Source organism: Periophthalmus magnuspinnatus, chromosome 18 (genome assembly GCF_009829125.3).
Source record: "Periophthalmus magnuspinnatus isolate fPerMag1 chromosome 18, fPerMag1.2.pri, whole genome shotgun sequence".
In the NCBI taxonomy this organism is placed as follows: domain Eukaryota; kingdom Metazoa; phylum Chordata; class Actinopteri; order Gobiiformes; family Gobiidae; genus Periophthalmus; species Periophthalmus magnuspinnatus.
The window spans coordinates 15,261,595-15,285,819 of NC_047143.1; the positions used below are offsets into that span (position 1 = coordinate 15,261,595).

At 39.7% G+C, this 24,225-nt stretch overlaps 1 protein-coding gene and 1 long non-coding RNA gene across 7 annotated transcripts in view; both read left to right on the plus strand.

The window, feature by feature from the left end:
• Positions 1-24,225, plus strand: part of nrxn2b (neurexin 2b) — a 1,142,582-nt gene that overhangs the window by 37,140 nt on the left and 1,081,217 nt on the right. The window contains exon 2 of one of the 6 annotated variants that reach the window (XM_055228869.1): positions 7,348-7,363. The exons of 3 other annotated variants lie outside the window; for them this stretch is intronic. In XM_055228869.1, the coding sequence (XP_055084844.1) occupies positions 7,348-7,363 (16 nt within the window). Of the gene's footprint in view, positions 1-7,347; positions 7,364-19,750; positions 19,761-23,115; positions 23,137-24,225 lie in introns of all 6 variants that reach the window. 2 more of the 6 variants (XM_055228870.1, XM_055228866.1) reach the window with 2 other exon arrangements.
• Positions 5,969-7,218, plus strand: LOC129457071 (uncharacterized). Its single transcript, XR_008649076.1, has 3 exons — positions 5,969-6,040; positions 7,002-7,061; positions 7,140-7,218. It is a non-coding gene; the product is annotated as an uncharacterized LOC129457071 (long non-coding RNA).

Genomic DNA, 24,225 nt, shown 5'->3' on the forward strand with positions numbered 1-24,225 from the left:
TTGTCAACTAGTCATGATTAGTTGATTAATTGTTGCAACCAACTTTCATATAGTATGTGACCAGCTCAAAATTTGCTTAAGCTAAATTTAATGAAAATGAAATTGAATGAAATGAAAATATGTCTTCACTTTCTTGCAGTATAAATGTTATTGAATGATTTTGATCTGTTTATTATCCTTCTTACTATTCCCCTGCGATCTGAATCTTTATCAGTTACGTCGATGATCACTTCTACAATGTCAGTTTATTTACAGTACACATCCCTACTGCTGTAATTAAAAAGTGACCCTAAATTTTAGGGTGGCAGGATTAGAATATTGCATAGGTTATGTTCTCATTGTATGATTTCACAAAGGCTGCAAACGCAGCTCCAGACTCCCCAAAGTCAACCTTTAGGACCATAACAGGGCCATAACTCCTCTGCACTATGCCGACATCCCTGATTATCTACGTTCCTCTATCCTATCCAAACCAATCTTGTCTGTGGTATGTTCTCGGGTAACATTGCACATCCAGACCTCTACTAGTGACTGCAGAGCATCCCAGCTCATCTTCACTGAAGTATACTGGTACCTTTCCTGCGCCAAGAAAAGAAGAAAATCCTGAGATAACAACAACAGATAAGTTAATTTAGTATTTTTCTCCTTGTCATTTAAAACAACAGGAACTGCAGCTCTCAAAATGAATATGTGCGGGGCAGCACGCCTACTGTAACTGGTAGACGGGCGTTTCATTGAAAAGGAACAGCCCTTGTTCAATTCAATTCAATTAATTTCTTTTTGTAACGCCCAAAATCACAACAACAGTTGTCTCGAAGGGCGTTCATGTTTTGGTCGATGGGGGAAACCGGAGTACCCGGAGGAAACCCATCCAGACACGGGGAGAAACATGAAAAACTCCACACAGAAAGGCCTGAGCGACCCAGGGATCCAACCAAATCCTCTTGCTGTGAGGCATGAGTGTTGCCACTCAGCCACCGTGCTGCCTACACACAAAAACAAAACAACAGGAAAAATACAAAACAACAGGAAAAATACAAAACAACAGGAAAAATACAAAACAACAAGAAGTTGTGCCGGAAGTTACGTCACTGCCCTTCGACAGTGACGTACCTTCCGGTGCGACAAGGCGCATCTTCCAATGGTGCATCTAAGAGCATTTTTGCGAATTGGGACACGGCCATGTAGTTAAATGTCCAATCTGTAGGACATAAGGACAAGCAAAAACAGCGCCTTTCCTTTTCTATGCAATGCTTCCTATGCTGTACAGAAAACTTATTCTTAAACACTACCAAACACTAATGCCCTAGTACGCATTGGCACTCGCGCTTTTCGGCAACAATAAATTCCAATTTCTCCTGCGCACCAATCCCGCATTACCTCCTTTGCTATATTAACGTCATCTTACGCCTAGCCTACACACTTCGTTGGGTTTTCCTTACCTTTACATTCACACGTTAGCATCTTGCGTTTAGTATATTAACCAACCTGCCGCAAGATGACCACGCCCTACATCCGCTTATGCCACACTCTGCTACCGGGCCGCGGGCTGGCTACAAATAAATTAATTAATTACTGTAAATTTCGGATTATAAGCTACTTTTTTTCCACGCTTTGAACCCTGCGGCCTATACAGCAGTGCGGCTTATTTATGTAATTTTACTGGACAACGGCCCCTAGGGGGCACTCTCCAGCTGTAAACGTAAAAGTGAGACAGACGTGGGGAAAGATTCTGCTCTGAAGGATTCACTAGTTTTGATTTTAAACGATCATTTTGCACATCATGAAATGGATATGATGCAGTTTTTAAGATAAAGAAGGAAATAGAGCAGGGGTCGGCAACCTGTAACACGCAAAGAGCCATTTGGACCCACTTTCCACGTAAAATAAAACACTGGGAGCCGCAAATACTTTTTGACATCTAAAATGAAGATAACACTGTGTATAATAATAATAATGTAAGTGAATAATGTAGGTTTTATTTTATTTTAGGACAAGCCTTCTACACGTGGCAGATAAATATGGCAAAAATAACTTAAGTGCATAAAAAATACAACTCACCAAACCGCTGCATCAGTGTGAGCCCTGTGCTGATTATGTGATTATGTCTACTCTGCTCCGCAGTTTCTTTAAAAAAAACAAAACAAAACAAAAAACTCTAAAAGCGTATCGTTTAATCCCAGGTGCTTATTCTCCATGTGCCAAAGCAGTTTTGAAGGTTTCATTGCCTCATTTGCTTTTCCCGCATATTACGCAGAGCGGACTCTGTGCGTGAAAGTCACCTGTAGCGACAAATCCAGATTTTAAGTAGGCATTGATCTGTTAAATTTATCTTTCTTTTTCTTGGAGGTTGTGGTCTCCTCTTCCGGCTCCTCAGTTGTCCTTTTCCCCTTTGTTAAAAGCTCTCCAAAGACTTTTGTTTTGGCTCATTTTCACTCGCTTGTGGCTCTACTTTTGTGCGTCGTGTCTGGTGTGGTATACGTGAAACGACATCACGGAGACAAGAGCAGATAATATACTTGCTACTACATCAAAAAGATTTCTGTGGCGATTTCCAGCAGGATTTTCATGATACATCTACGGACGAGCTTATTAGTGTGTCTTGAAAGTTGCTCCTGACCCCTGTGCGCACAGCGTCTGAAAATCAGGGCTCTTTACGCAGGACAGTGAGCTGTGTCTGTGTCAGTGTCTGTGAGACGTGAGATGTGAGCAGTGTTTGTTTTGAACATTGTTCCGCGAGTGTGACTCTTATTTTGAGCAAGGAAAAATAAGAAAATATAATTTTATTTTAATAATCTTCCAATTTAAACTACAACAAAAAAGAGCTAACACAAATAAAATACATTTCAATTAAATACTTAAAATTTATTGTCCCAAGCCACGCAGAGCCGCAGTATGAGGCTGAAAGAGGCGCATGCGGCTCCGGAGCCACGTGTTGCCGACCCCTGAAATAGAGCCACTGCACGTAAGCTCAGCATCAATGAATCCAACTTGGTCAATGTAAAAAGACGACAAAAGAGGAAATAAAAGCAGATTTTCCGTGTTGGTGCAGTTTTATTTTCTAAACCTGCAGATGTGTTCATCCCGTGTTGATGTCGTGTTGGTGCCAATTTTCAGGCACAGTTTAAAAAAAAGCGTGTCGGTGCACCGTCTTTCTATGTGAATATCTCATGTTATAATGTGAAAACCTGCGGCTTATATTCAAGTGCGGCTTATATATGTACAAAATTGATTTTCTCTTCAAATTTAGCTGGTGCGGCTTATATTCAGGTGCGCTCTGTAGTCCGAAATTTACGGTACTTAAGTACATAATTGCTACATAATCGTGTGCACAGGAGTGCTTTGCAGCGATAGGTCATTAAAATATACAATACGTTGAATGATTGCAAACAACAAAACCTTTTGCTCCACGGACAGATTTGGTAGCTACAACGCCATCTAGTGTGTCTAGAGGAAAACTTATCTACTACAACTTTAATTATATTAGATTACGGATCCAAATTGTGTATGACATACATTCGACAGATGAAACAGTTGATAAATTAAAATAACCAATTAGTGGGATTCGTTGGCGAAATTTCCATTAATTAGAACGTTATAATATAGTCTACTTGGGCATTATTAACTTCAATAAATAAATAAATAAATGGATACATATATAGAGATAAACTCGTCAAACTTCTATCAATTTATTGGCAGTCTTTGTCAGGAAAGAAGCAATCTACTCTAAATAATTTTATGATCCACACCATGGCCCACACTCCAGCACAGTATTTGGCGAGAATGCACCTAAATGTTGGGTGACACCCGCCATAAAAGGAAACGAAGAAGAAGTGAATCATAGACAAACCTTGTGAAAGAACATTCTGAGCTGACGAAATCTGTGTATATATATATATATATATATATATATATATATATATATATATATATATATATATATATATATATATATATATATATATATATATATATATATTTGGGTGTAAAATGAAATTGCTTGCGTAAAAGCCTCAGTTGCTAGTGTTGTTCTACCATTTACATCAAAGTCCTGCTGCACATATAGCCTATATTTTGAGACAGAGGAAAAAATGCCTACATGTTGAAGATAAAACAAATACTCCAGATTCAAGTTTTTCATTTTTATATCAAAAGTATCAATAATAGTTTGGACATTTGGATATAGGATGTTCAGTACTGTAAGGTAGACATTCATATACACAGCTAGTGTAACAATTTATTCATTTACAGTGACTTCTCCAAAAGATGTCTTAAAAAGATACCAAAGATACTATGAAAAACTATGGAGGATTACAGGATGTAGCCTTGTTGCATTTTTGGCAGCTCAGTTGGTGAATGCACGGACTGAAAATTTACCACACTCACACAGAAGCCCGTCTTACCAGCTATTGAACCCGATGAATGTGCTGGAGTTCCCCTTTTGCGCTGGGTCTTTTTAGGGCCCATCTGCACATCAACAGAAGAAAATTAACAAGGTAGGTATTTTTCATAATGTATTTGACAACTCACCGTGTTTTTTTCTAGTTGGCCGTGGGTGAATAAGGTGGCTCCAGCCACACAGAATGTTCCTCCACGGGGTTTGTCTATGATTCACTTCTTCATTTCCTTTTATGGCGGGTGTCAACCAACATTTAGGTGCATTCTCGCCAAATACTGTGCTGGAGTGTGGGCCATGGTGTGGATCATAAAATTATTTTAATAGTTCAGTGTCAGATGCACAGAGTAGATTGCTTCTTTCCTGACAAAGATTGCCAATAAATTGATAGAAGTTTGACGAGTTTATCTCTATATATGTATCCATTTATTTATTTATTTATTGAAGTTAATAATGCCCAAGTAGACTATATTATAACGTTCTAATTAATGGAAATTTCGCCAATGAATCCCACTAATTGGTTATTTTAATTTATCAACTGTTTCATCTGTCGAATGTATGTCATACACAATTTGGATCCGTAATCTAATATAATTAAAGTTGTAGTAGATAAGTTTTCCTCTAGACACACTAGATGGCATTGTAGCTACCAAATCTGTCCGTGGAGCAAAAGATTTTGTTGTTTGCAATCATTCAACGTATTGCATATTTTAATGACCTATCGCTGCAAAGCACTCCTGTGCACACGATTATGTAGCAATTATGTACTTAAGTAATTTATTTATTTATTTGTAGCCAGCCCGCAGCCCGGTAGCAGAGTGTGGCGTAAGCGGATGTAGGGCATGGTCATCTTGCGGCAGGTTGGTTAATATACTAAACGCAAGATGTTAACGTGTGAATGTAAAGGTAAGGAAAACCCATCGAAGTGTGTAGGCTAGGCGTAAGATGGTTAACGTGTGAATGTAAAGGTAAGGAAAACCCATCGAAGTGTGTAGGCTAGGCGTAAGATGGCGTTAATATAGCAAAGGAGGTAATGCGGGATTGGTGCGCAGGAGAAATTGAAATTTATTGTTGCCGAAAAGCGCGAGTGCCAATGCGTACTAGGGCGTTAGTGTTTGTTAGTGTTTACGAATACGTTTTCTGTACAGCATAGGAAGCGTTGCATAGAAAAGGAAAGGTGTTTTTGCTTGTCCTTATGTCCTACAGATCGGACATTTAACTACATGGCTGTGTCCCAATTTGCAAAAATGCTCTTAGATGCACCATTGGAAGATGTGCCTTGTCGCACCGGAAGGTACGTCACTGTCGAAGGGCAGTGACGTAACAACAAGGGCTGTTTCTTTTCAATGAAACCCCCGTCTAGCAGTTACAGTAGGCGTGCTGCCCCGCACATATTCACTTTGAGAGATGCAGTTCCTGTTGTTTTAAATGACAGGGAGAAAAATACTAAATTAACTTATCTGTTGTTGTTGTTATCTCAGGATTTTCTTCTTTTCTTGGCGCAGGAAAGGTACCAGTATACTTCAGTGAAGATGAGCTGGGACGCTCTGCAGTCACTAGTAGAGGTCTGGATGTGCAGTGTTACCCGAGAACATACCACAGACAAGATTGGTTTGGATAGGATAGAGGAACTTAGATAATCAGGTACGTCGGCATAGTGCAGAGGAGTCATGGCCCTGTTATGGTCCTAAAGGTTAACTTTGGGGAGTCTGGAGCTGCGTTTGCAGCCTTTGTGAAATCATACAACGAGAACATAATCTATGCAATATTCTAATCCTGCCACCCTAAAATTTAGGGTCACTTTTTAATTACAGCAGTAGGGATGTGTACTGTAAATAAACTGACATTGTAGAAGTGATCATCGGCGTAACTGATAAAGATTCAGATCGCAGGGGAATAGTAAGAAGGATAATAAACAGATCAAAATCATGCAATAACATCTATACTGCAAGAAAGTGAAGAAATGCACATATTTCATTAAATTTAGCTTAAGCAAATTTTGAGCTGGTCACATACTATATGAATGTTGGCTGCAACAATTAATCAACTAATCATGACTAGTTGACAATAAAAAATATAATAATAATAATAACAATAGTATGTTTTAATAGTCATTATGTGGACCCTAAAACCCATTTCTTTTTTAAATGTTTTTACAAAGACAGTGGAATTGTTGAATCACAATGTACCAAAAAAAAACCCAACACAAAACAAAAATATTTTCACCAATAATACATTTAATTTGGAAATATTTGCCATCATTGAACATGTTTCTACTTTTATTTTGTATACAATGCATTGAAAAAGTGTCAGAGTACAATATAAATAGTCATTAGACAAGTCAACTACCAAAATGCTCATTAGTTCCAGCCCTGTGTTCCATACAAGGAGAAAAACATGTATAATGAACGTAAGTACATCTTACAGGTGTTTACATGTGTACAATGTTCTGACATGCTGCTAAAGATGCTGAAGTTATACGGTAGGACAAAATTACCAGAAAAGTAGAAAAGTGACAGGCAGTACAATTGTTAGGGTAAATCCAGGAAATCCCCCCATTATGTGAAATGAATGCCAATATTTTACCTTTTGCTTTAATCCTCAGGTCCCGTTAGTTTTACACTGACATGACGAAAATCAACAACAGAATAAATGCAAGTAATGGGTAAGTATCCACTATCCACATGCTGATTCTTAAGTGTAGAGTCAGATTGGACCATAATACTAACTTCCTTTCTTACAGATTTGACCTTCACTTAATTATGTCAGTAAACACCATGGTGAGAGACTGAAGATGGAAGAAGTTGGAGCTATGAAGAAACATAGACTAACTCCAGAGAAAAATGAATTCAGTGTGACTGTGTACAGCCATATCTAACCATGACCCTCACAAGTTTTGGCCCAGTATTTAAAGCTCAGAGGGGAATATTGAGTGTAACTCATGCATTAAGTAGTGCAAACTTCTATGTAAGGCTACAGTGAGTACTCTCAGTGTCACTAGCCACAATGTATGTCTTTTAAAATATGGACTACTATTTTTATTAGTTACCCCTCTCTTAAGTAGTACTACAAACCATTGTAAATATCAGCGGTACAGCCTTGTATTGTTCTTGACTACCTAAGTAATTAGCAGTACAAGTGATAGTAAGTACTACGGAGTGGTACCAGTATTTGTCTGTGCTGATTCTTCTATAGTAATTAGCAGTACAAATAGTAGTAAGTACTATAGATGGTACCAGTAATTACCAGTGCAACTACCATAATGTCTCGCTTTAAAATACAGTCCGGTGTCACTGGTAACTGCTACGGTACTTACCAGTACAAATAGTAGTAAGTACTACGGAAAGTACCAGTAATTAATAGTGTAACTACCATAATGTCTCGCTTTAAAATACAGTCCGGTGTCACTGGTAACTACTACGGTACTTACCAGTACAAATAGTAGTAAGTACTACGGAAAGTTCCAGTAATTAATAGTGTAACTACCATAATGTCTCGCTTTAAAATACAGTCCGGTGTCACTGGTAACTACTACGGTACTTACCAGTACAAATAGTAGTAAGTACTACGGAAAGTACCAGTAATTAATAGTGTAACTACCATAATGTCTCGCTTTAAAATACAGTCCGGTGTCACGGTAACTAATACGGTACTTACCAGTACAAATAGTAGTAAGTACTAGGGAAAGTACCAGTAATTAATAGTGTAACTACCATAATGTCTCGCTTTAAAATACAGTCCGGTGTCACTGGTAACTACTACGGTACTTACCAGTACAAATAGTAGTAAGTACTACGGAAAGTACCAGTAATTAATAGTGTAACTACCACAATGTCTCGCTTTAAAATACAGTCCGATGTCACTGGTAACTACTATGGTAATTACCAGTACATACAGCATTAAGTACTACGGAAAGTACCAGTAATTAACAGTGTAACTACCATAATGTCTCGCTTTAAAATACAGTCCGGTGTCACTGGTAACTACTACGGTAATTACCAGTACATACAGCAGTAAGTACTACGGAAAGTACCAGTAATTAATAGTGTTACTACCATAATGTCTAGCTTTAAAATACAGTCCGGTGTCACTGGTAAGTACTACGGTACTTACCAGTACAAATAGTAGTAAGTACTACGGAAAGTACCAGTAATTAATAGTGTAACTACCATAATGTCTCGCTTTAAAATACAGTCCGGTGTCACTGGTAACTACTACGGTACTTACCAGTACAAATAGTAGTAAGTACTACGGAAAGTACCAGTAATTAATAGTGTAACTACCATAATGTCTTGCTTTAAAATACAGTCCAGTGTCACTGGTAACTACTATGGTAATTACCAGTACATACAGCAGTAAGTACCACGGAAAGTACCAGTAATTACCAGTATAAGTACCAGTAATTACCAGTGTAAGTACCAGTAATTACTAGTGCCAGTACCATAATGTCTCGCTTTAAAATAGCAGTGAAAGTATTGATAGTTTACAGTATGTATCACTGTCATGTTCATTTAAAATGTATAATTTATTTGTTATTGTCATTATTGGAAATTTCTTTTCAATCTGATTGTTGTATTAATGGGAAATTTGTCATAATAAAGTGTTTGTTTTCACAATATTTTGGCTTGTGTATTTTCTATGAACTTATAATGAAATCAAAGATTCATATGCCTAATAACACCATATTTTTTTAATACCATTCACTTCATATGATTGCATATATGATGCAGTAACTACCAGTACTAGTACCAGTAGTTATTAGTCTAAGTGTCACTTCTGGTACCACTATAAGTACCACTGTAGGTACCACTGTAAGTACCACTGTAAGTACCACTATAAGTACCACAAAGTACCACTATTAGTTATACAGTATGTATCAGTAAGTATCAGTATAAGTACCAGCCAAGGTACCGCTACGTATCAGTATACTTACCAGCCAAAGTACCACCAGAAGTACCATACTAAGTACCACCATAATTACCAGTCAAGTATCTACTAACTACCACCGTAAGTACCCGGTAAGTCCTGGACCATATTTTAAAGTGCTACCGATACGGATGCAGTATATCTATTATGTAAAATAATACCTAATCTCTTTATATTGGATATAAAATCCTTTGTTGCATAATTATGTAAACATACTTTTAACTAATCTAGTTCGATTTTTACCCATTAGTCTGTTCAAAAAGATAAATCTGGTGTACTGAGGACAAACTGTGAATGACTCACAACTGAAGATAATAACATTGTTCCCAAACTCTTTATTAAAGGTCCTATATTAGGCAATATTGACTCCTGTGAACTTCAAGCCTTCTAAGAATGCATCACCTTCTCAAAAACATTTCTGGAGTTGTGTTTTGTTTCATTCACATATGTTTAAGTAACCCTTTATCTACATCTACATCTCCAAAGCTCAAAATGCTCTGTCCCACCTTATGATGTCATGAAGCGGTAGTTTTCAATTTAACAGCTACCTTTTACCTTTCGTTCAGTAGAGACTGACAATTCCAGGGCTGAAGTGAAGCTATGTGGAGTTAAAAAAAAAAATGGAGCACTTTTTGTATTACCACATGACAGTTTGAGAGGAGAACTCAGCCTAAATATGCAGTGTTTGTGTGTTAAACATGTGTGAATGAAGCAGAACACAACTCTAGGTAATAGTTTTTGAAGAGGAAATAACACTATAACATAGAAAAAAAGAAAAAAACAAAACTATAAAATCTATAAATGCAGTCTTTATCCACGAACCACTTCATAACACTTTGATAGCTGAAGATTCAAAAATCCAATTTGATATCCCACTCTCGCAGCACACAATCAAACTAATTACTTACATAAAACCAAAAACTTTGATGTCCTTTGGGAACTTGGGACTATTTTTTACCCCACCAAATGTTTTCTGTTTTCCTTTCTCATCTGTACCCACACGGCATTGATGTCGGCGTATGGATACAACAAGAATGGACAAACACCATCTGTATCCCGCTGTCTCCGGAGCTCTGCGAGGCAAAACCACAATGCTGGCTGTGCTAATTCACTTCCAGGGCAGTTCGGAAAAGTCGGAGCAGATGGGGGTATATGGATGAATGTTCGGAGTGAGATCCTAAAGTTAGAAAGAGTAGTGTAGTAGTGTTGTTAAAGTAAACACTAGTGAGAACAGTGGAGCGGTTTTGTGGGAGCCAGTAAACATCCCTAGTTTATATGGTGCTACAAATCATGTCCAACTACTGCCTTGTAAATGTTCTTTAGGTGATTACGTTCTAGCTAGCAAAGCAAAGAATCTGATTGCATTCAATGACAAATAGATTTTTATGAATACAATTGTCGCTGGTTTATTTTTGGGATGAAATAAGTTTGCTTTTAGGCATGTTTTGGCCACTACTCTAACTCAATGTATGATTCAAATTAAGATGCACTATATAACTTTTTGGTGGAGGTTACAGTAGCAGTCAAAAGATTAGACTATTTTATTATTATTATTTTAATCGTTGAGTCATTTTGAATGTATTTCTTGTTTCTTAAATTATATATGTGTCCATTCATAGTTCTGATGCCTTCAGTGTAAATAACCATGTGAATAAAGAAGAAACGAAACAGAATGAAAAAAGTGTGTCCAAACTTTTGGACAAGCTGGTATTTTGCATGGAATGTACCACAGCATGGCATTAAACACATCCATATGTGGAGACAAGCATGTATAAAATAAGACAAATGAGTTTAATACCATACTGGGGGACATTTCATGCAAAGATGTAACAAGCAAGTGGAAAACATCAGTGTTCAACTTTATTATCCTCAAAGGTGTTGGTTGTATAAAACTAAATACTTGCAATGTACTGAAAATTGTCCTCAAAATGAATAACCAGGAAAATGTAAAATAATATCCCCATTTTTGTGAAATGAATATGATCTCCATATTTGATTATTGTACAAACTGCATTGTAGCGGTGGGTTAATGCCAGGAGAGATCAGCACTCGCTAACAATGTCACATATACTCTTTAAACTAGTGTAATGAAGTGTCCAATGAATGCCTTAATAAACAGTTCTTTTTAAAAAATAATATAAAATAATATAAAATGTGGTAAAGCATTTGTTTTAAATAACTTAATCACAGGGATGGTACACTTCCATTTTCCTCCCGACAAATTGCCATCTTGTCATGGTTCACACACTGAAGTGACTTGTTCACAAATGCTACATTTCCACTAATGGAAAGATGAAAAATATTGTAAAATATTAACTTTTATAGTTGTTAAAACTTAAAAAAATAACTGGAACTTCCTTGCCACCTCTTATGCAACACACTGTATCTTATTGACAACCAGCACCCTCTTTTCTATATTAGGTATATAGGGCGACAGTAGCACTGTTAGTAGAGTGTTAGTCCACTGACTGACAGATTGGCAGTGCGACCAGCTCCCGCAGATGAATACTGTCATTGTGCCCTTGGACAAGACACCCCACCTCACCCCCTCACCCCCTGTGTCTGCGTACACTGGTGTATGAATGTGTGTGTGAATGGGTGAGTGGTTTGGTGATGTAAAGCGCAGCCTACCACATACATGTGGTAGGCTGGCAGCAGGGACAGAATACAGCCAGTGACTGGAAAGAGGACCGCTGGGCTGGACATGAGAGAAGTGAGCAGGTGACGAAGGAGCAGTTGATGAAGAGAAGCAGGTGAGGAGGAGCAAGTGACAAAGATGAGCAAGTGACAAAGACTAGCAGGTGACGAAGAGGAGCAGGTGAAGAGGAGGAGTAGGTGATGAAGAGGAGCAGGTAAAGAAAAGGAGCAGTTGATAAAGAGCAGCAAATGATGAAGATCATGATGTTGGAGGGAGGTGGAGCAGGTGACCAGGAGGAGCAGATGATGAGGATCAATTCAATTTTCAATTCATTTATTTTTGTAATGCCCAAAATCACAACAACAGTTGTCTCGAAGGGCGTTCATGTTTTGGTTGATGGGGGAAACCGGAGTACCCGGAGGAAACCCATCCAGACACGGGGAGAAACATGAAAAACTCCACACAGAAAGGCCTGGTGACCCGGGGATCGAACCAACCTTCTTGCTGTGAGACATGAGTGTTGCCACTCAGCCACCGTGCCGCCAACACACAAAAAACAAAACAACAGGAAAAATCAGACACAACAGGAAAAATCAGACACAACAGGAAAAATCAGACACAACAGGAAAAATCAGACAACACAAGAAAAATCGGCCAGGCGAGGGGGAGGAAGACCAGACGAGGAGGAGGAGAGCCGGGCGAGGAGGAGGAGAGCTAGGCGAGGAGGAGGAGAGCCAGGCAAGGAGGAGTGCCAGGCGGGGAGGAGGAGAGGGTCCAGCTGTCATCGGGGCAACTGAAAGAGATACACTCCACAGGAGGAGTGGGACAGGGGACAACATGTGAATAGCATTGCTGATGAGAAAATAGGACAAAGTAGAGGATAGAGCTCAGGTTGCCATACTTCCCCCAGCTAGTTATCTCCTACTGCAGCTTAACTTATCCCAAGTTTTAATGTCCCTAACTCCCTCACTAAGTAACCTGGTCGTACGCTATACCAAAGAGGAAGGTTTTAAGCCTGGTCTTAAATACAGAGACTGTGGGGGCCTGTTTAACATCAGCAGGGAGTTGATTCCATAGCACAGGAGCTTGGTAACTGAATGCTCTCCCTCCCACTGTACTTTTGGACACTCTAGGAACCACTAATAGTCCTGCATTCTGAGAGCGGAGTGCTCTGTTTGGCTGGTACAGGACAATAGCATCTTGCAGATAGGATGGGGCCATACCGTTTAGGGCTTTGTATGTCAGGAGGAGGACTTTGAATTTGATTCTAAGCTCGACAGGAAGCCAGTGCAGATATTTTAGTACAGGACTGATGTGGTCTCTTCTTTTAGTTCCTGTTAGGACTCTGGCCGCTGCATTTTGGACCAACTGGAGGCTCCTTATAGTACTTTTGGGGCAGGCGGCGAGCAGGGAATTACAGTAATCAAGTCTGGAAGTAACAAATGCATAGATGAGTTTTTCAGCATCGTTTTTAGGTTATTCTGGAAACTCCAAATGAATATCCCAACTATATGAGACAAGGTGGGTGAAATGTCTTGCCTAAGGACACACTGATAATATCATTTATAACATCTGGTATTCCCAGTGGTCTTCCATCCAAATACTAACCAGGTCTGGCCTTGCTTATCTTCCGAGGACGATATCAGGCATTCACAAGTAGGTATGGAGGTGTCATTGCATTGTCTGCATGTCTCACAATATGGCATCAAACTAAACTATCTTACTGTTTTACAATTAATTTTATCCTTCTAAAAAAGAAAAAGGAAAAAAAAAATCTTGGAAAACATGTCGTATTACTGTTTGCGTGCTCAACTCTCCATAAATCTGACCTCTGATGGCCTTGTGGCACCACCTGCTTGTCTGAATCAGAATCAGAATCAGAATCCTTTTATTGCCATTGTTTGTGAACACAGTTCACAAACTAGGAACTTATTTTGGTGATAAAGTGCAACATAAAACATAAAAACACACTGAATAAATACAAATACAAATAAAGGCATGCACGAAGTAAAAAAAAAAAAAAATGCTTAAAATCAAATAAAATACTTAAAGGTAGAAAATATATACAACAGCAGCATCAGAACAACAGTGCAAACACGACTTATTAAAGTGTTATAAAGTGTCCAGTTTTGTGCAGATATTATAAAGTGTTCATGAGACAAACTGCAGAGGGGAAGAAACTGTTCTTATGGCGAGAGGTTCTGGCCCCAATGGACCGTAGCCTCCTGCCAGAGGGAAGTAGCTCAAACAGTCCATGTCCAGGGTGAGAAGTGTCAGCTGCTATATGGCCTGCTCGCCCCCGAGTCCTGGAGACGTACAGGTCCTGTATCGATGGAAGGCTGCAGCCAATCACCTTCTCAGCAGAGCGCACAATGTGCTGCAGTCTCTGTCTGTCCCTGGCAGTGGCCCCAGCAAACCACACAGTGATGGAGGAGGTGAGGATGGACTCAATGATGGCCGTGTAAAACTGCACCATCATCTGGCAGGTGGAACATCCTATGATGGGCTTTCTTGATGAGGGAGCTGATGGTTGGCTCCCACTTGAGATCCTGGGTGATGCAGGTGCCCAGGAAGCGGAAAGAGTCCACAGTGGTGATGGGGGAGTCCGTCAGGGTGAGGGGAGGCAGGGGGGCTGTGACTTTCCTGAAGTCCACAATCCTCTCCACTGTCTTCTGGGCGTTAAGCTCCAGGTTGTTGCTGCTGCACCAGGACACCAGCCGGTCCACCTCCCTCCTGTAGGCAGACTCATCGCCGTCTGAGATGAGTCCAATGAGGGTGGTGTCATCCGCAAACTTAACCAGTTTGACAGAGTCGTGGCTGGAGGTGCAGCAGTTGGTGTACAGGGAGAAGAGCAGGGGAGAAAGTACACAGCCCTGTGGAGATCCTGTGCTGATAGTCCGAGTGTCCGAGACATTCTTCCCCAGCCGTACGCGCTGCCTCCTGTCCGTCAGGAAGTCAGTGATCCACCTGCAGGTGGAGTCAGGCACATTGAGCTGAGCGAGCTTGTCCTGGAGCAGAGCAGGGAGGATGGTGTTGAACGCAGAGCTGAAGTCCACAAACAGGATCCTGGCGTAGGTTCCTGTGGAGTCCAGATGCTGGAGGATGAAGTGAAGGGCCAGGTTAATGGTGTCGTCTACAGAACAATTGGCTCTGTAGGCAAACTGCAGAGGGTCCAGGACGGGGGAGGTGAAGGACTTGAGGTGGTGCAGGACCAGGCACTCAAATGACTTCATGACTATGGACGTCAGCGCCACAGGTCTGTAGTCATTAAGTCCAGTGATCCTGGGCTCAAACACACAAAAACAAAAAACACACAGCGCACCAAATCACCAGGGCGACCATACGTGGCGCCATCTTGGCCATAAGAAGACGGATGAAGACGGATAACTTAAGGTAAGACATTCTAGGCCAAGCAATAATGTCTCAACGTCCTTAAAGGTCCTATGTTATGCAAAATTGGCTCATGTGAACTTTTAGCCATGTTATAATGTTGTTACCTCCGCAAAAAAAAAGAAAAAACATATCTCGAGTTTTGAGTTATTTCACTCATACATTTGAGTAATCCTTTACTAGTCTATCTACATCTCCAAAACTCAAAATGCTCTGTTCCACCTTGTGATGTTATGAAGCCAGTTAAATAACCAGTTAAATTTTGTTTAGTAGAGATTGGAAATTTCAGGGCTGAAATTATCCAAATAATTCCAGTGAAGGTGCGTGGAATTTAAACACACAGTGGAGCACTTCCTGTATTACCATATGACATCACAAAGTGGAACAGAGTGTTATAGAGAAGAGCACAGATTAAATATGCAGGGTTTGTGTATTAACCCTCTCAGGCTCAAATTAAGTTTTAGTAACAGGAAAAATCTGATATTTGGGGAAAATTATCATATGGGGTAGTAATGTACAATCCTGACTTTTTTTTGAGAGAAATCTTCACATGCAATGCATTCTGGGATGTTGCAAATTTGCAACATTGGCCCGGTGTGGTAAATTAACACAAGACTGAATATGATAGTAACACTAAATTTATTTGTATACCACTTTTCAAAACAATGTTTCAAAGTGCTTTACAGTGGCAGAACCACAGTCAAAACAACTTGGTATATATAACTTTTTCGTGTGATACTCCAAGAAACTTTTTTTTTTCTTTTGTATAGCACAAAAGTAATTTGCACTTCAGGCAGGCCATTTGTGTGTAACCATTCGTGCACAGTCTGCATCGTCCACATTTATCAGCAAGGATGAGAAAATGATTGAATCTGTATAGTCTGATGACATCCCATGGCACAATCATCCTTCGAAGTGGAGGTGGAGGTGGGGCAGCTTGATGGGGTTCTGGAGCATCTTCCAATGATGGTTGTCCTCTTTTTCTGCTGTTCAAGTCAGCCTGGTTTCCAACTTGGATGAGGGCATCTACAACTTGTGCACGGAAGTCAAGAAGCGGAATATACTTCTCCTGCTTCTGCATGAGATGACGGTGGTAGACGTCCCATGACTGTTGCAATTGGGTTGTATCGTGTTGCCGCCTGCCAGTACAGGCGGTACAATGGCATACATACTACGGTCATCAAGATGTGTAAACCAATGACTTGGGACAGGGAACCATTACTCCATTTCAGATGGGGCTGTTTTGAGTTACGGCCCATTCTTCATAACTGCATACAGGTTAGATTGGTGAAAAATAATGTTCGAACACGGATTTGTCCATGAAAATACCAGGGTATTGGTGATCAAAATACCACTTTGGACTTGGTATTTCGTCTGGTGGAGGTGAGAACGAAGGTCCTTGGAATGAAGAGTCTATGTCAGCTGCTGGGGGGTACCTCTGCCTCCAAGAAAAATCTTTGTTTACTGGAGCTGGGCCTGGCTGAGGTTTATCGTCATCTGGTAACTCAGTGTCACTGTCTGCATGTACGTTATGAATTTCAATATCAAGGTGGTTGGGATTAGCTCTTGCTATTGAGTAAAAAAGGCTCAAAAAATATAGATGTGGAGTAATTAGGTAATTGGCAATTAGTGGTTGCAAATTTGGAGAGGGTTAAACAAGTGTGAATGAAAAAAACCAAACAAACAAAACATGTTGAAATGGTGTTCCCATGACGATTTGGGTATAGTCTGGTGGAAACTTGCTGAGCTGAAAATAAGCAGGTCTGGACTGAGACAGACTGCACACTGTCACTCAGCCTGATGGACATGATCTGGTACAGGTGGAGGTTTGGGACTTGGGACCGCTGGTGCTGTCACTGAGGCAGAACATTTAAAATACACATGATCAAGTCGGAGTTTTCACATTATCTAACTTAATGCTGCAAATTTGAATATCTTAAATTGTTTAAACCAGCTAATTTGACCAGACCAGATTTTTTTTTCTCGATTGTGTTCACCTATCAACTATGAGGTCAACGTTTTGTTTTTTGGAGCTAATTGTGGCACCAATTTAGACAAAAACAACATTATAAAAAAACATCAACCTAACACTACACATTTAGTTATATAAAAGACGTAAAGGTGTGCTATGTAACTTTTCTGATGGAGGCTCTGCCAACTGTCTCCATGGACATGCTATTGATTTGCACTGGAATATTCCACAGTATGACATTAAACATATCTACTTTATCTCAAAGGACAGTAGCAGGAGAGACCTCCAGGCCAAGTTACGGACGAGAGCAGTGGGAGGTCACAGTAAGAAATCATGTTTTTTTTTTTTTTTATTCAAATGTCATGATCCCTGTCAGTCCTGCGATTTTTTGCACCTTTTCCCCTCCCTTCTGTGTCTGAGCCTGGAGCTGGGCGGAGATTTAGGCTCCTCCCGTGCACACCTGGACCTAATCAGCAATCAGCTGCACCTGGGGAGGATAAGACCTGACACTCAACACCAGACTGTCTGTGGCCATGTCCCAATTCGCCAAATGCACCTTTTGAAGGGTCCCTTCGAAGTACTCTTCAAAGTGTAGTTTGAAGGTTCCGGTCGAGAATCTGCCCTCCACAGTGTAGCCGCTATCTTGCTGAAGTGGGACAGGCCTACACCATGGACTGCACTTCCACCGCTGTCTTTGAGCGTACGATACGTACATTATGTACATTATTTTTAATGATTTATTATTTAATAGAAGAAAAGTCAAGATGTCGTCGTCACAGCCGTTTCTTTCTGTTTAGATTGAATATCAATAGGCAAATATATCGTTTGAGGTGATTTTTTTACTCAATTGTAGCTACTTCATAACTTAAACAAAATATGCCTTGTGAAAACGTAATAACAGAGACAGAGGTAACAATATAATTTTTACATTCATAGTCTATAAACCAGAGAACACTGATTAGTTGTACATATAGTGGGATATTGCAGTTTAATGGTTCGGTATTTTGGCCAGTGGCTACACCACGTTAATAACAGTAGAGGGCACTGTTTCCCTTCTATGCCGTGCCAGTTCTTTCCATCTGATTATTATAAGGTATTTTCTAGCAGTGCAGCGCTACATCAAACTAGTATCTTGATTTACTAACACGAAGGTAAATGACACGTGCCCACGAGGGAGTGCAGACCTATGGAATGTACCGGAACTCATGAAGATTTTGTGCACGTCTTAGGACTCTCTTCTGTCCTTTCTGGAGAGTCCGTTGCTTCATTGTTCACATTACCTGTATGGAACTCATTAAACCCGTAAACGACTTTACGTTGCAGTCTCTTGGTCTTTGACGCTTACAAACGAGCATTCTTACATTATTCTTATTGCAATAATAATTTCTCATGATAATAATGTCTCTTATTGTCTAGCAATAACTCCACATTCCTTTATTCCATGTAACTCCCCTCCTTTTTAATCATCAAACACACGGCCTGTACTTATCTTTATTCAGATTTAAAAGTTTCATGTCACACTGTTGTAGATGAGGTAAACCAGTACGAACATTTGAACGTGTATTGCGCAGTGGACTCCATTTTCTTCTCTTTTTTGCGCAGCCGTGGTGCATGATGGGATATAGAAGTGCGTGAAGTGTGCACGGATGCACGCTTCGGTTACGTCCGATCTCCATGGAAACGGTGCAAAGGGAAGGGCAGGTTTTCGGCCGCATTCAGTAGGGTGGGTTGAAATGGGACAGCCCTTGTCGCACCGGAAATTATGTAACTGCCCTTCGAATCGCCCTTCCAATGGTGATTCTAAGGCCAGGTGGGCGAATTGGGACACGGCCTGCATGTCTTTGTGGTACACTTTGCTTGGCTCAGTTTATGGGTTATTTTTGGTTTTTGACTGCTGTTGAATTGGGTACTTTTGCTCCTCACCAGATCCCGCTCTCTGGATCTGCTCAGCTCTTCAGTCTCCCACCCTGCTCTTCTCTACCGGTACCATTCATCTCATCTCAGACTGTGCTCCTCCCGCTCTACCCCTGGACCACAGAAAACTCTCCACTCTTAACTCACCGATTGATCTACCATTATATCGCACTTTGACAATCTGTAAATAAACACTGTTAAACTCTTCCCCGAGTTCTGTCTCTTTGGTCCCTGTCCCTGTCAGTCTTTACGACAGCAAACCGATGGAATTGAATCAATGCAAGACACATGCATTTATTGCCAGAGTGTGGGAAATTCCAGACACAGTATAGAATCTCCATTCAGACAATAAGAAGCAGACCCCCATCAGAAAGTTGCATAGTGCACCTTTAAATCCACATCTAGGTTCATTGCATGTGGTATCATCACCATGTGCAATCCTACCCAAGTGTGTGATCCGAAATATGGTTTTAGCAGCTGGAGCAAGCATAGTGCAAGAAAATCGTTTTAGCAGCTGTTGAAAGGTATTGCTTGGGGCTTTTGCTTGACCACTGTTACATCGCTGACCTGCATACATGAGTGGACACAAGTTTCGCTGAGTGAAAGAAATTCACTTCCCTTTGCTGTATTTTCTTAGCTTCTGTTACCTAGAAGTTTGCCTTCCACTCAATATTTAGCAGATGTGGGTAGTACAGTTACATTTACTTGAGTAACTTTTTAAAGAACAGCATAATTTTACTCCTATTTGAGTAATATTTTATTGAAGTAACAGTACTCTTCCTTGAGCAAAAGCTTTATGTCGACAATATGAAATGATTTGAACATTTGTGTTTCCTGCGCCGCTTCTTCATATATGATTTGGTTGGATTGTGCGCATTATTTCATTTGTCCTTCCAATTGCATTAACTTCAAGTAGATGTTACGTCCCAAACCTTACTATTTAAGTTACTCTTACATGAGTAGTACCTTTCCCAAATACTTTTTTACTCTTCTGCAATTTTTTGGACCACTACCTTGTACTGCTACTTGAGTAATTTTTTTTGAAGTATGGTTACCCTTACTTGAGTACAATTTTTGGCTACTCTATCCACCTCTGATATGTAGTACGATGTGATATGACCTTTAGAGACATTCACCCTGCTGTTAGCATTCACATGACATTTTGTTCAAATCAAATGCCGCACTTGGGAAGCTTATGTTGGTTTTCTGACTGTGTCCACACCACCTGTGTGATGTTGTGTGGGTCTTTAGACTAAAAGCACTTAAGGTAGTATGAGTCACTTGGATTCAGATAAAGGGGACAAGCTGTGAGGGAAAGCGGTTGGCGCAAGTAAAATGGAAATAGCTCTAAAGTGGCCTAAACATTGGTTACTATTGTGTTTGTGCAACTGGCAATGTTTATAGAAAACCTAACTTGTAATCTATAAGATGAGATGTCAAGGGAAGTCACAATATTGTAATTTTAACAGCAATTTTCAATAGGTATGAGATGGGATCATAGACTGCCACTGTTTTTCAAATAGGAAGTGAGCATGGGCACACTATCAGCTCTGGCTCCAATTCACTTTCTATTGAAAAACTGTCGCCCCTTGCTGTATAACTGCTGCTGTCAGGCTTGTCATTTTGGTCTTAAAATGTTTGTATTAACCCACTCTACACTATCCTGGTATTTCAATTTCCCTATTGTATCCATAAATCAAGATATGTACAATAATAACAGCTAAATCAGGCATCCCTTTCCCTGAGGAATGATTTATCTGGGTTACAAATTTGCCCCTGTAACTGCTAGCCTCAATGAGCTTCATTCTCCTAACACTATGGGTGATGTCACACTCCCTTAGTCCCCTTCTTTATATAGTTTATAGTTGGAATTCAAACAAGGCGGCAGAGTGTGATTTCATAATGAAAAAAATGTTTATTTAGAATGATTCAGGGATATTAATTATGACTTAATTATACTATGGGATTTATGTTTACAGGTAGAGCCCAATGAGAGCAGTCAGACTCTCCTTTTAATGGGTGCCCTGTTTAAAATACAGAAAAACACAAATAAAAAGAAATAACTACATCGTCCATTTAAAACATGTGCAAGTCTGATTATAAATGTTTGTCACCAGATTATTAAAAGGCATTAAAGGCACCAATGTATCCAGTTTTGCATGTCCTTGAAATGTATTTCATTTTTGGGAAGCAAAATAACTAAATTTATAACTTATATTTCTTTTATAGTGCAACCGGTTTTTAGACATACGCAGTGATAAAATCTTTCCTTAAAAGTGTTCTATCAAAGTTCAACAAACAAGTGAGATATTCAGGCAGTCTATCAAGTAGTCCTTTATAAATACATTTCATACAGCATTGTTCTTGTCTGACAAATAGCGATTGCCTAACAACTTTTTCATAGAGTGTACAGTGATGGGTTTTGAATTCATCACCTGACATAAAACAAATGGAGGGATTAGGGTTAGGCGATCTGGGTGGATTTCCCCACCTAAAACATGCACAGTAGGTAAAATCCTCCAGCTCAAGTCCTGACCCAGCTCAGCTCAAGATCTGAAGATGCATCCCTGCACACTGTACAGCAGCTGCTCACTGCTCCTGACAGGCTGCAGAGGATTGAAGGATGGGTCAAATACATAGGACAAATTCTCCAGCAAGGATCAATTAAAGGAACCAAGTGAATGCTAATCTAGATGTTAGATGTTTTCATACTAGAATTCTGCTAAGAATAAAGGCAAGGAAAGAGAAGTTCATTTGTATAGTGAAGATAGTGAGGTTCAGATCTTAGCCAGAGAAAGTAATGGTTTGAGAGGGGAGTTAAAGGAACTGTTTTTGTTAGGCAGGACAATCCTTCCTTAAACAGGAATGGGGGCCTGAGACATAATCTCTCACCGATCTATAACTCCATCCTCAGACCCAAAGCAAAATTTGAACACAAACTCATTCAAAGTGCTTTACAGAATAAGAAAGACATTAAAACATAAATAATCATTAACAATGAAAGAGAAGAGCGGTGAATAAAAACCTTGATAAAAAGCTTTCAGTCATATGCACAGCTAAACAGAACCGTTTTGAGTCCGGGTTTAAACATTGTCAAATTAGAGGCCTGTGTAACGATTGTAGGCTAGGGGTTTGACGGCGACCTCGGTAAGTAAAGTACGATTACTACTGGTAGTATCAGAAGGTTGGTTCTTTTTGGAACCTGGGGTGTAAATAAAACACAAACACCAATATTAAATTTTTAAAGCAAAAATGTATTGAAATGTATAAAATAATAGTAATACAGTGAGTGTGTATTGTGGGTAGATGCAATAGTTCAGTGTGTGGTTTTATGACTTTATGTCAAAGTTCAAGAGTTCCCAAAGTTCAAGAGTTCAGTGTTCCAGTTTTGGTCCAGAGTTCAAAACATAAAATAATAGATTCCAGGGGGGTAAATCAGCAGTAGGATGAGTTAGTTGGTTTGTCCTACTGCATATCTGGGTAGCTCGCCATCAAGATGTTATTTCTTGTTGTAGTCCCCGAAAAAAACCTGACCTATGAAGGTCAAAATAATAAATTAACATTTATAATAAAAATCATAATAAACAAAAACGTCTACATTAACACAGTAGAGATAATACATTTCATCAATATATACCCTTTAAGGCTATTAAACACAATCAAAATACGTAGTTCATTAAACAAATAAGTGCACTTTTTCCATATATTCAAAAATTAATCAAATCAGAATTCAATAATTAAGCAGACTCTTAGATTAAATTAAAGTTGCGCAACCAATCAAAATAATTGTAGCTACAGTCAAAACAAAACGGAAATGTATAGCTGAGTTAGCGTTCACACAAAACGTTATAAAAAGTGGACAAAATTTGGTTAGAAGAGCAATATATAACAATGCTCCTGGTAAATGTATTATTATTTACAATTCGGCTTTACCATAACTTAAGTTAGTTCTATAATTAATTCAAAATGAGCAATGTTTTAAGAAACTCCAAGTGCTAGTAAACGTTGCTAGTATACACGAGGCTCTAGGGAGTTTGGAATGCGAGCGGTAGCGACAAACAAAACAAAACGATGAGTGTTATTTAAACAACATAAATGCGACCGCTAATCTCAAAGTTAAAACGCCGATGTGCCCAATAACTCACCGTTGAGAAGTGGAAAGTTTGGAAATCGCGTTTTGTCCAAGACACCAACCTGAGCACGCCACAGCCACAGTGAGGAGCGGAGGAGGAGACAGGGAAGTGACCTCTGTGACCTCGCAACTTAAAGGCAGTGGGGACCGCAGCACAGGAAGTGGCATCCACAATAAAAGATTTTAGGAAGTGCGGGTTACACCTCTCTCACATCTTCAGGAAGAACAAAGTATTATATAGAATGTTGTGGAAGTTATCAACTAGACAAGAAGAGTGTTTCTGTTTCCATCAAATACTTTCAACAAATACAATAGACTGAAGCAATTTAAGCAATAACAACTTCAAACTATTTCATCTTTACACAGTTTTTTTTGTTTCTTTTTTTGTGTGGCATAAACAGCTTTCTACATTTATATCTACATGCTGGTTCGCTGTACTTCCTCAGTCTCTAGATCTGGTTTTGTTTGGGTTATAAGGTTAGCGCCCCTGCTGCCATGCATCTTACAAAACCCAAGCCTAGCGGTGAGTAATTCGCTGCACACTGTCCTTTTGCATAACGCCCACGGCTTCTCCATAACATAGACTACTCCAAACATGACTACACAACAATAGCTTGGGACAACCTCCCCCTCTCCTAAAATTCACCGTTTCCTTTTTCCATTCCCTCTTTGCTCCACTACATTCTGTTTGGCGGAGGAACAGGGCAAAGTACGCACTCCTGTTGCCTGAATACCCCAATGATGAATGTTGCAGTCTGAATGGGTTACGCAGGGTCATAGGGTAGTTCTGGGACAATAATGCATAAATCTCTAGTCCAAATAGAGGTTTCAAGTCCCTTGTACAAGCCAATACACAT